Source organism: Lathamus discolor, chromosome 3, assembly GCF_037157495.1.
Source record: "Lathamus discolor isolate bLatDis1 chromosome 3, bLatDis1.hap1, whole genome shotgun sequence".
NCBI lineage: Eukaryota > Metazoa > Chordata > Aves > Psittaciformes > Psittacidae > Lathamus > Lathamus discolor.
In genome coordinates this window covers 39173964-39187403 of record NC_088886.1, presented here as the reverse complement: position 1 = coordinate 39187403, position 13440 = coordinate 39173964, and the positions used below count along the sequence as shown (strand labels likewise).

The following is a 13440-nucleotide window of genomic DNA, read 5'->3' as shown; positions in this document are numbered from 1 at the left end:
TTTATTCAAGTTTTGTAGAGTTACATACGTCTCATTCAGAGTGAGAATTAATATTTATACTGCTGCAGCAGGCTGAAGGGAAGAGGCCAGCATGAGACACAAAGTGTAACTGAGTAATTTATATAATTCACTTATAAAAAGATCACAATTGCAAGATGATTTCTTTGTTACTAATTTGTTTCTTAAAAGCCGAGAAAAATGAGCACAGAAGTGGGTGAAAAGAACTGCTTTGTTCCAGTTGTTTCATTGCCAACTTGGCCTATTTTTGTTGATTCTGGTGGGAGTTACTGATATTTCCAGTTGAAGAATAAAGTCCTCTCTCTGAGGTTGATTTGTATGGGGACAATTATAAAGTAATTTATCCTTCTAGGGGAACACTCTTACACTTTTCATGATGTTGTGAAATTTATTTAGTAATGATACAGGAGTCTGAGATGGTAAGTGCTATAAATTGGAAAAGTAAACTGCTTTTTTGCAAAATAAAATAGTTAACAAAGACAAAGTAAAAGCTGATCATGATTTTGCAAGTGTCTGAAGAGGGGAGTGGTTCTGCTGAGCTGTGCCTGCTATCCCACAGCCATTACCCTGTGTCAGTTCACTTAGTGCTGCTGGCAAATCTGAGGAAGAGCACGACTTTGGTTGAAGTCCATAAAAATTGTCTGTTCACACTGCACACACAGGCTAATAAGGCAGGGCCTTAATTGTGATGTGGGTTCTTTTGCAGTCTTTCCAGCTGGCATTTTGCAGCCCCCTTTCTTCAGTGCATCCCAACCCAGATCTCTGAATTATGGTGGCATAGGCATGGTCATCGGTCATGAAATCACACATGGTTTTGATGACAATGGTAAGGCTCCGAGTTTCTAATTACGAAACTTATAATTTTTTACATGCATTAGTGCTTAACCATTCCAAAGATCAGACAAAGTGAAGATGAACTTTCCATATATAAGACCAAATCTGGATTTCTGAGTCTTTACGGTATTGTTCTGCATGATGATTCCACAAAAGTATAATCCAAAGAATCCCACAGACACGCCTATAAACAGCTGGGCTGCAGCAACTGCCTAAGATGTGGGCCTGTGGCACACAAGGGGTTTTAACATAGTTGCTGGTCACTTACTTTTCCCAAAGGCTACATCAAAAAACATCACAAGCCACAAATAATTGTGGACAGGGAGCGTCACTATGCTGGTATAGACATGAACTCACGGGTCTAGCCATGAGACCTGCTGCTCAGCCACACTGTTAATTTCTAGACCTGCACAATGGTCAATCCAGCATTGAGCAACAGGTCAGAACCATACCAGGGTTCCTAAGAGAGCCTTAATACCATCTGCTGATTCCATCTGAATTTGTTTGGCTTTTCTCCTCTATTGAAATATAACCTGCTTAGCAAAGAAAAACCCCAACAAATGAAAACCAAAAACCACCCAAAAAAACCTACCATCTGTTTATTTGTCACCCTTCTTACTGGAGCAAACCCCTCTTTTCCTGTGTGCATAATTCTGTTAACGTACTATTACAGGCAGAAATTTCAATGAGAATGGAGACCTTGTAGACTGGTGGACTGAAGAATCGGCACGCAATTTTAAGGAGCTATCCCAGTGTATGGTGTACCAGTATGGAAACTTCTCATGGGACCTAGCAGGTGGACAGCATGTATGTCATATTTATTTGTAACTACCAAAGTTATTTTTAATGAGGAAGCATGAAATCTTATGTCCTAAACATGCAAAGCCTTATTTACATGAATGCTGTCTTAGCTTATGGCCAGTACTGTCATGCCTACACCAAAAGGGAAAAAAAAGAAGGGGGAGGGGAGGCAAAACAGATTGTTAAAATTAAAGATAGTGGTAAAAACGTCACACATACCCTGACTGTTTTGACAGAGGCAGTGCTTATCATTACAAACAAGTAGCAGTCCTAGAAGCCTTTGCCTAGAAGCCTTTCTGGGCCCTCAAATGCTCTTACGCTCTTTTTTAATTCCACAAAAGGAACAGAGCAGGGGGAAGGGAACTTTGAACTGCATTTTCATAAAACTTCATGCACAAATAATATATATTCTCAACAAAACAAATCCTGCTTGCTGCTTTCCTTCACTCAGAACTTTCCTGCTCTTTCCCCCAGAGAACAGTCTGTACTACAGACCTAAAAGGTCTGAGAAGAATCAGGGTACGGCAGGAGAGGAAGAGGTGGTCTGCAGATTTAGGAGGCAGGCAGTCTAAATGTGACTGCATTTATAGCACTCTGCAGAGTTAACATCAGTAGGCATTCAGTGTATGCCTAGAAGCCCAAATTTAAGGAGAACAGTTAGCAGTAGCAGTCTATTCTGTGTCCCAACAAGATCAATATTCCTTTTAACTCAACTGAAGCAGGTGGCAGTGATACAATTACACATACGGAACAAGAGACTGGTCCTTTCCTAGGAAATGCAAGCTGCAAAACCGCCACTGGAAGGAGACAGCCCTGCATGCGCAACACAGCACTTCACAGCATGTCATTTCAGGGGTCACCAAATGCTCTGCTAATGCACCTACATTGCCTTTCATCATCTACAGACAGTTTAATCATCTTCACAGCACTCCCACCCTGCTCCCATAGAGATTTTACTGTCCCAGGCTAGCAGTGCACCTACTTCAGAGCTACAGAGAACAGATCTGTACCATCACTGGCAGCTGAGGTACATCCTGCACACAAGTTCAGTAGTTAGTTCACAGTCCTACATCTTTCGCACAGCTAGTGACATGACAAGTGAGTGTCAGCCCATGGATCACTGCTGCTCAGGAAAGGAAGTAAAGCAGTTTATGACAGGAGTTGTGTTGCACTGTGGAAGACTACGTACTGCTTGTAACATCCACCTTGTTTATTTTTGACATCAGTGGATAACGCCACATGAAGCACCAAACCGTGCCACCAGCTGTTCTTCTGTAAAGAACAGAATTTCTCTTGGATGGGATCTACAGTTAAAGTGGTGAAAGAGAAGACAGAAGAAGCTATTTCTGTGACTACTACTGTCTGGGGTTTTAGAGGCTGAGAATATATTCTGTCATACAGAGTAGAGAAAAGATAAAACTTCCAGCCCTGAGGTTTTCCTGATCTGTGTGTTAAACTGTTAAAACTCATAGACAAGCCAGTAAAACTTGAACACATTAATATACTTTTCTGCCATTTTTTCCCACACATTGAGATCAATCTAATGACAATTCCAGGTTTTGCAGCTCTGAATATTGTAGCCCAGTATCTTGGGCTAAAGGTTAAAAATATGGCTTTTTAAAAAAATTAAATTGCAGACTCTCCATTACCAAAGCAGCATCATCTTTAGTGACACTTCACTGACACTTTACTGACTTAATACTATACCAGCTAAATAGATACCTTCTATGTATCTTGCTGCCTAACTTGCCTAATACGCAGACACATACTTCCTAGCAGATTTGCTGACAGCTGCTAACTGATCATTTCAGCTATTTGGACTTTGGATTTTAATATGCAGACTATAGAGACAGATTCTGTCCACTTCCTCTAACTGGAACAGTAGTAAGAAACTAAGCGTTAAAGATATGATAAAAAATAGGAAGAATGAATGAACGACTAAGCATCAGAAAACCTGGGTAAAAGGGATATGAGAGCCTTGAAAGTTGCCTGTAGGGGAAGGAGGAGGGTAAGGGAAAACAATAGTGTCTACACAGATTTTGAGACAAGAGGCAAAGACTCTTCAGAGATGTTCACATAATTTTCTGCTAAAACTTCAAATTTTATGTGAATTCTTGCCTTTCAAAAGTGGGAAGGGAAAAAATAAGTTTAAGAAAAAAGAACCAACCCCCAACGTTTGGCATTACAGGCCCTGGATAAGCTCTTCTTTTCAGAAATCTGTACTTTTTGTTTTACAGCTGAGTGGAATCAATACACTAGGAGAAAACATTGCTGATAATGGGGGTATTAGACAAGCATATAAGGTAAGAAGTACTCTTTTTTCTAGTTTTAGCTGAAACCATCATAGATTAAGAAAATTAATTGCAGAGCCTTTGAAGAAGAAACATTATTTTTGTTAGGGACAGGACCGTACTTACTGTACCTACCTACCGACCAGCTACTGTATTTCTTTCCTCCTGTTAATTATTTCACGATACATGCTACCTGTTCCTAGTGTTCTCTTTTTCAGCTGACTTCTCTTTTATTTTTTCCATTTGTGAATAACAAATGTGTAGCATGAAAACATTTAATGAGTCACACTTGGACCATCACCTAACTGCTCTGATGATACTGAGCAGCTGCCTCCGGCTATCTGTCTTCACCAGCTTTTTTCATGCCACAAAGGAGAGAATTACTTTCTCCTGATCCATAAACAGTCTCTGTCTACATGAAACACTATTCACTGTTCAAAAACTGTTCAAAATATCATTCTGTACAAGTGACTTTGGTCCCCTGTACAGGTATCCAAAGATATCAGTGACATCTGGAGTCCTAGTGCTAAGCCTTCTGTGGAAGCTTGCACGCTTTTTGGCTTTCCTTTCATTCTCATCTGAAAAACTCAGCTCCTTAAGAGTGGCCAGCTTTAACACTGAAAGCAAAAGCAGCAGGGGTCTTCTGTTTGTGATTGTAAGTTGGGAGGCAAGAAGCAAGTCAGCTTCTCTATGAACTTTTCCTGTTACCTGCAAACCCCGTGGTTGCAGGCTTTAACAACGTGATCTCCTCTCCTTCCCCAAACACCTTGTTCTAAGGCAAACATATTCAGCACTTGACAACCAGAGTGCTCTCATTCCTCAACAAAGTGCCTGCTGGGATGCACAGGCAAACGCACACTTCTCAAAGTTGTCATCACAGCTTCTGCAAAGAATGGCCATCAGCAACACTTAATTTACTAGAAATAGACACATTTGAGGGCAAATACAATTATTAGTAAGAGTCTGAAGAATGATTTGGAAGCATAAAAGAGGTGTCAGTAGGGCATATTAGATTAGTCTTATCTTCAATTACTGGAACACTTATGCATTTAAAAAAACCCAAACAGTACAAATCCACGAAAAGGGGGCACTCTTTTTGAAAGGAATGAGAGTAGCCAGAAAAAAACTAGGTCAGAAGTATTACAAAAAAAAGAATTAGATATTCAGAATTATTCATCATATGAATATTAAAAAAGGTCCAAAAGGAATCCTGAAAGGCCATCTAGTCATCCCACCCCCACCTCCTAGCAGGTACAATCAACCCTTTCTGTATCATTCAGACATACCGTATGTGCAGTTCTGCTACCTCCTCTTACTCCTTGAGTGCCATCGTGTCTTTCAACAGTGGAAACGGAGCAATCTGCTCCTTTCTTTTCTGTGACCTTTTTCATATTTGAAGACTGCTACATACTTGAAAGCCCAGACTTCTCTTCTTTAGACTAAACAAACCCAATTCCTTCAATCTTTCCTCATAGGTCATGTTTGCTAGACCTCTGCTCATTCTTGCTGCTTTCTTCTGGCCTCTCTCCAGTTGGTCTACGTCTTTCTTAAAAGTCCAGTGCCCGAAACTGGACAGAGGGCTCCAGCTGAGACCTGGCCAATGCCAAACAGCATAGAAGGATACTTCATAAGACACTTCAGTTTATACATGCCACTTGCCTTTTGTGTGATACTATGGCACTGTTGGCTCTTGTTCAGCTTCTCACTAAAACTTCCAAGCCTTTTCAGTAGACCTGTTAACCACTTCTTCCTCAACTCGCACGTGTACAGTTGATTGGCTTGCTTCATGTTGTAGATTAGCACTGACTTTAGTCATACCATTTCTCCAGTTTGCTAGCATCCTTCTATCAGTAATGATATACTAACACCACATTGTTTGGCACAGGGGCTTCATAAGAAACATAAAAGCAATTGTTCTTACTATGGAAAGCTTTTAAAGTCTTCTGCAATTTGCTTTGAAACAAAATCACAGTGAAAAAAAAAAATCTACTTTTCATAATGCCGCATTAGAGATAGATAAAATTCGTGTCTTCTCCCTGCAGAATCAGTTTTGTACTAGTAATATTGAAGTCCACAACTCCGCATTGTGAACAGGGAAAGCCAATCTTACCATAAGTATGGTATTTTAGACTGTAACCCAATAGTTGGGGGGGGGGGGATACACTTATGTGATAAACATTTGGAAGAAGAACAAACTGTAAACAGGCAGCAAATACAGGTGCTCTGTAGAACCATAGAATAGTTAGGGTTGGAAAGGACCTCAAGATCATCTAGTTCCAAACCCCCTGCCATGGGCAGGGACACCTCACACTAAACCATCTCACCCAAGGCTTTGTCCAACCTGGCCCTGAACACTGCCAGGGATGGAGCATTCACAGCCCCTCTGGGCAACCAATTCCAGTGCCTCACCACTCTAACAGGAAAGAATTTCCTCCTTATACCCAATCTAAACTTCCCCTGTTTAAGTTTTAACCCATTACCCCTTGTCCTGTCACTACAGTCCCTGATGAAGAGTCCCTCCCCAGCATCCCTACAGGCCCCCTTCAGGTACTGGAAGGCTGCTATGAGGTCTCCACACAGCCTTCTCTTCTCCAGGCTGAACAGCCCCAACTTCCGCAGCCTGTCTTCATACAGGAGGTGCTCCAGTCCCCTGATCATCCTCGTGGCCCTCCTCTGGGCTTGTTCCAACAGTTCCATGTCCTTTTTATGTTGAGGACACCAGAACTGCACACAATACTCCAGATGAGGTCTCACAAGAGCAGAGCAGAGGGGCAGGATCACCTCCTTCGACCTGCTGGTCATGCTCCTTTTGATGCAACCCAGGATACGGTTGGCTTTCTGGGCTGCAAGCACACACTGAAGCTGGCTCATGTTCATTTTCTCATCAACAGCACCCCCAAGTCCTTCTCCACAAGACTGCTCTGAATCTCTTCTCTGCCCAACCTGCATCTGTGCTTGGGATTTCTCCAATCCAGGTGTAGGACCTTGCACTTGTCATGGTTAAACTTCATACGGTTGGCATCAGCCCACCTCACAAGTGTGTCAAGGTCCCTCTGGATGGCAATCAGATGGAATCAGAGCCTACAATAATTGTTTGCCACAGCTGCAGCTTTTTACTGTGGATCTCTCAGGTGTAATGGAAAGAAGAAGGGGAAGAGAGAAAGATGAACAAGTAGGGGAGGAATGAATCCCACCTGGATTGTCTTGGAGATCATTTGTGCCTCCCTGAGCAGAAGTGGGCTGGCCTTCCCAGCCAGGTCACTCAGCCAGGGATACACACACACAGGGAATCCCAAAATCATGTGAGATGCCACAGGTAGACTCATTTTGGGACTGTGCCTTAGAAAGCAGCACAGCAGCATGCATTTCCATGCAGAGGTACATAGAGAGGGTAACTGGTAACAATGCCTGACCCACAGAACCCACAGGAGACAAAGCTGCTGCTGGTGAGTCTTCATACTGACAGCTTGGAACCCCAGCAGCTGGGAGACTGGTTTAGCACAGAGCTTGCCACCTACCCCTCGGCTGATGTCAGAAAAATCACAATTATTTCTGTTATAGAACATATTCTACTTTTTAAAGACAGAACCACCTTGCTTTATGCAGTCATTTATTAACCCTATGAAAGAATTTGCTAGATAAATATGTAACAGTCCAGTAGAATTCAATACATTAATTTTTATAAAGCTCGCTGAAAAGTAGCACAAACTCTCAGTAGCTACTGTATTTCAGAACACAACTGTCCTCTTTTGTATTCTTGATTTCTTCCCCTGTAAAGAGATGAGTAATTATGCAACAACCTTGTTATTCTGAGTATACCTATATTACTGAAATTATTCCATTAGCCTTGGGGGTTTTTTTCTACAATAAATTGCCACCTTTAGGCCTGTTTCTCTAATTATTTATTCCAATATAATTCAGGCAGCTTCACTAAACTTGCTGTAGAACAGCACTGTAAGGCACACCCAATGGGAAAGCTTCCTTGATTCAGTCAGGCTGCTGTTATCACAGTAATAAGAAATGTCCCTGTTATCTCCTGCTTAAAAGATGGCAACATGGTATTCCACGGCCAAGGTATTCCATGAAGAAGTATGTCAGAGAATGTTCCTCCTTGTCATAATTTCATTTTGATTGTCTGTGCTGGAAGTTGTTAACATTTCTACTGAATTCATTCTGCAGGCCTATGAAAACTTTGTGGAAAAGCATGGAAAAGAAAAACTTCTTCCTGGTCTTGAAATGAACCACAAACAGCTGTTTTTTGTGAACTTTGCACAGGTATTCTATACTTCTTGACTGAAGACTTTGGAAATCACTTGAAAGTACAGTTTAACAGTAAATCGGAAAGAACAGGCTGACCACAGTTTTACTAAGAGCTGGTAGAGTTGCTAAGCTGGGCAGTGTTCACCACAAAGTAGAGAAAATAAATTACTGTTAGGTAATTTTGTCATCCCTAGATACATTAATTCAGCCAGAAAATGAGAGCAGGTCTCTTCCTGGACAATCCTATAGCTAACAAATGCTTTTCTTTGTTATGTGTTTAGGTATGGTGTGGAACATACAGACCAGAATATGCTGTGAATTCCATCAAAACTGACGTGCACAGCCCAGGCAAATTCAGGTCAGCACATATAATAATCTTCAGTGCACTTCCTAGGTGCAAGACAACTTTTAGCTATAGAATTTAAGGAACTCTGCACAAAAAGCTAGGGTGCACTTACCAGGGTAGATTTAGGCATGCACACATATACAGACACAACACACTGGAGGTGGTTAAGACAGATAGTCTGTGCCATCTGATGGATGAGCTTCCATCCTTCAATAAAGTCACAGAAAAGTCTCAAGTTAATCTGTGGAGTGCAAGGATTTTACTCATCCAAGCAGAGAAAAACAATTCATCTTCTTTTAAGCAGCAATACTAACATGAGAGAAAACAACCTTCTGTTAACAGCCTTTGCCATCTACAGCTAGAAAGACATTCTTCTGGTCCAGAGTGGAATGGCCTGTTTTTGCTATTACATTGACAGCATGTCTCAGAATATCTGTTGCAGTCCAGGCCTGGGGCTCCACTGTTGTCAGCAGGCGTTATACAAGGTCACCATTTGCTCTGTCTTGCAAGAGGAACAGAAGAGGGGTTTAGGTAGAAGATCACTGCGCCTCAATCAGTCACAAGCCTGATACTGTGTTACAATCAGCAGATTTGTATTTTCTGCCTTGTGTACTCAGCCAGCCTTCCTGCGGAGAGGCGGGCTCAAGTTCAGAGTCGTGCAGGGAACTAGGCTGATCAGGGTGGAAGTCTTTGGGCCAGACTAGGACCTTTTCTTTTTAACTGAAGTCACAGCAACCTATTCATCAGTTGTGTAACTGAATTTTTTGCTTTACTAAATTGGTTTGGTCAAATGCCATGAGATCAAGTGATAATGTAGACAGCACAGCATCTGTTTGCTTTAGAAGGCTGTGTCATCTACAGGATTTCTGTACACAATAGCAAATTTCTCTCCTGGTACCATTAATTCCCATATCTTTCTTTCAAAGGCTTTTCAGAATTATTTTGTTTATCCCACATACTCAAATATTTAGTGAAAGCAGCAACTGTTCCTTCAATTGCTGCTTGACTGGCATTTCACCGTGGGTGGTTTCTGTACTATCTTGAGATTCCTCATGGAGACAGTTTATGCCTCAAGTCCCACCCCTCAGCACCCTGGGTTGTAAGGCTGATGAGGTTCCTCAGAACCATGCCTCCTCTTTGTGCTTCACATTTGTATAAGTCACAAGCCCTTTGAAATTCACTAGTTCAGCATCTTTGTGTAACTGTATTTGCGTGTATCTTGGATATATTACATCATGTATTGTGCTGTTTCTATATCAGTGTGAAAGGCTATAAACTTCATAAGGAATTACACAAGTATTAATGAGAAACCATATTAACATTTTTAGAACATGAAGTAATTTTCAGGTGAGGCCTCTTTAAGAGCTCTAAAATAGAAAGCATTTCAGTACAAGACATATACACAAAATTACTGCCTGATGACATACTATTTAGATGACACAACAGCTCCCACTGTGCCTTTTTTATTATTTGGGGGTCGGAGTGGGTTTTTTTTTTGTCATTTAACACCAGGATAGGCAGCTCTTCACAAACATGGTTAATTGCACAGAACAAATTTAGTTTATGGGCTAACAACTCTGAATACTGGACATGTAGAATCTCTTGTCCACTGGATAAATAAGAAGTTAACAGAAGGATGCCTTAGATTGAGTAATCAAAGATAGGTGGAAGAGAATCTGTATCCGAGTGTTAACATGCAAAATTAAAACAGAGCAAGTATAATAACAGATACAGGTCAAGCCCTGCTTATGTACCAAATCCCAGTAGCTCTGGGGCTGTTAGTAAATCCATTTGTTATTAACAACTGTAAGTAGAGTTTTATTACACCCAAAATACTTTTTGCTTTGTCTGGCAAAATCCCATTTTAGCAGTTCTGGTTCTTAAGAGCAGTGAAGTGCTACTATGTCACTGAAACACATGACTTGCTTTGTAATCATTTTTCTGTGCTGTCTCCTCCTGTTCCACTGCTGGTTCCCGAGACCAGTTAGCAGGTCATCTTGCTTTTGGTCTTGTACAGATAGTCAAGTTGTTGCAGATGTCAGCTGCTGAACCTCAACTTCTGTAGACGCTTCCTGGTTCTGTTGAATCTAATGACTAAGATAATTCACAGAACAATCACAAATTACTCAAAGAAATGTTTCTTCAAATAATTCCTGGTCCAGAGTCAATATACATCAGTATCTACACTTGACATTTGAAGCAGTTGTTCTGCAGAGGTATGTACATGCTGTATTTCCATGGAAGGAATGAGCAACTCAATACATTGACATGTGTTCACTATTACACATTTAAAAACTGCTTTGGCTAGAATGTCCTCATATTCACTTGAAAGCTGTTCTTTGTATGAGTTTTTTCCTGGAAACTCATTCACTGGAACAATTGTGAAGAATGCTCAGAGAAGCAATATGATCTCAGTTGAAACATGACTGGTATAAAAATGTAAATGAACATTTACTGAGAAGTTACACTGCAATCTTCTACCTTAGGGCCTTGTTTTCCCTTTACTAAGCAACTTGACAGCAAAACATAGGTGAAAGAGTTCTCAGTGTAAACCAACAACAAGCAATAAACCTGTTCTGAGTAAAATAAAGAGAATTTCTGTGAGAGCCAGTAATAAAGAAAGGACAGGTTCTGTTCTTTGGGGGGGGGTGGCTCAATAGGGACCATACAAACTGAAAAGAGAAGATACAAGCACTGCTTGAGGTGAAATGGAAGCAATAGTCAAGAGTTCAGAAATGCAGGCATTTCCCACAGTATTTTGAGGTGATGCACACCAAAAAAAAAAAGTTACCAGATGTGACTCATCTTGTTTGTTTTAAACAAAGGAAAGCAACAATTACAAGATGATGTTGTTTTGTTTTAAAGGGTCATAGGATCATTGCAGAACTCTCCAGAGTTTTCTGAAGCCTTTTCATGCACTGACAGCAACTACATGGATCCTGCTAAAAAGTGCCGTGTTTGGTGACAGAACTGTAAACCTTTCATCTCGAGAAGCTTCCCAGAACAGAAATTTTGAACTTATTTTGAGAAGGTGAAGAGAACTGAGCAGAATATGCTAAAGTACTCACTGTAATTATTAGTAAAGAGGCAAACCAACAAAATCACACCCCAAACCATCAAATAAAGGAGTAATGGCAATGCAGCAATTAGCTGCTCTAGCTGACTGGCTGCTTTTCCTAACACTGAACCTCATAGAATCTAAGTCACTGGACAGCATACAGTACCATTCACTTGTAATAAGCCTGGTCCCCACTGACCAGTGGCTTTTTAGATTTATTTTAAGATGTTGAAGTGTAACACATTACCTCCCAAAGGTTGGTGAATGCATATTTCTCATCAGGCAGAGGGAGAAAATATTAAGTAACACAGTTTTAGACATCAAAACATGATAGTAACAGTTTATATCCTGTCAGACTTTGTACCCCCTGCTGTTATGATAGATCTATTTACCAAATGTTATCATTTTTACTTGAAACCATTTACACAAGAAGAGTCCAAAGACCTGCTGTACTTAAGTAACTCACTAATTATTCCAGTGTGTACTACCTGAAGTCACTATTTACAGATTATTTACTGCTTTCCAGCCAAACTGCAGGTAATTGTAGGTAACTGTAGGTAATTTATTAATTTTTGAACATATAATCTGTAAGATTGCGATCAAAGACCCTTTCACAGTTTTCTAAGCTTTTTCTTGCTTTCTCTGAAGTTTGTCTTTTTTAAAGTTTCTAGTAATGTATAAATCATAGTTTTTATATTTAAATCCAAGCTATACTTTTGACTTAAAGCATTGTAATATATTTTATCAGTGGCAGCATAGAACTGGGAAATTTGAGTAAAGCATGGTATCAGGCAATAATATAAGTCTATAAAACTGAGCTCTCCAGTGGAGTACACCAATGTCCAAGTGTTCCAGGCTGATTTTATCAGTGTATAGAGTCTGATCCTGCACAATATTTGTACATGTTCTGATCGATGTCAGTCCTCATATCAGTGAAGCTGCACAACCGATTGCAAGAATCAGGAGCTTTAAGTAAAAAGGTAGAAGGCTTTAAATCTGCAGTGATATGTATTAAACATCCTCATGCAGATTGCAAACGAACTTACTGCTTTGTATATCAAAGCAAACAGATTTCCGAAAATAAGTACCAGATACCTCAGATGACTGCTGCAATAGGTGTATTTAAAAACCTATGTTCCTTTTAGCTTTCCGACTTTGTCATCTGATCAAAACATTTTGATAATAAACTGAAATTATGAGCCAATTGCAATGTGTGTTCTTTAAACAAAAAAAAAAAAAAACCCAAAAAAAAAACCCAAACAAAAAATCCTCTCTGCAAATACATTTCTGTACTCGCCCCGAGCACCACACCTCAGCATCTCTGACAAGCAACACAAGGAGAATTTACATCATATTCTTCTAGTTTACAAGCAAAGGTCAGTAGGTTATTTAGTAACTATGGAAATAACACCAAACTTGACTGCAGAAAGCTTTCTGTTCCAGGACTTTCTCCCCACAGTATGATCAAGTCACTCCTGACCACTAAAGGGAGGCAGAACCAAAAACAAAACTGAAGGACATGCCACTCGCTGCAGCATTCACGTTTTCTGCTTCTTCAGTTCCACATTTAAACACTCCTGGATTTCACAGTAGGAGTTCAAGTTGTGTACAAGGGCACTGGTCCATTTTAGCATTTCCATGTGCATGGCATGAGGCACCTGTGAATTCAGTAAATTGCCAGACTCACGGCCAAAAGTTTTAAAACCAGTAAAGATGGTATCACTGACACGAATGCTGCATTGATAAAGTGTGTTTTCCATCAATTTTACCTGCCTTGGCTACACTGGCTAAGAAATGTAGTTTGTTTTACTGAGAAGATGCTTAGAATCAAG

The 13440-nt window shown here is 40.4% G+C and overlaps 1 protein-coding gene across 2 annotated transcripts in view; it reads left to right on the top strand.

Annotated features, from left to right (window-relative positions):
* MME (membrane metalloendopeptidase) overlaps positions 1-12812 on the top strand; it is a 46278-nt gene extending 33466 nt beyond the window's left edge. For both annotated transcript variants that reach the window (XM_065674724.1, XM_065674723.1), the window contains exons 18-23: positions 725-844; positions 1526-1659; positions 3891-3956; positions 8124-8219; positions 8486-8562; positions 11416-12812. In XM_065674724.1, the coding sequence (XP_065530796.1) occupies positions 725-844; positions 1526-1659; positions 3891-3956; positions 8124-8219; positions 8486-8562; positions 11416-11515 (593 nt within the window). In that variant the 3' untranslated portion in view covers positions 11516-12812. The remainder of the gene's footprint in view (positions 1-724; positions 845-1525; positions 1660-3890; positions 3957-8123; positions 8220-8485; positions 8563-11415) is intronic.
* The last annotated feature ends 628 nt before the right edge of the window (positions 12813-13440 follow it).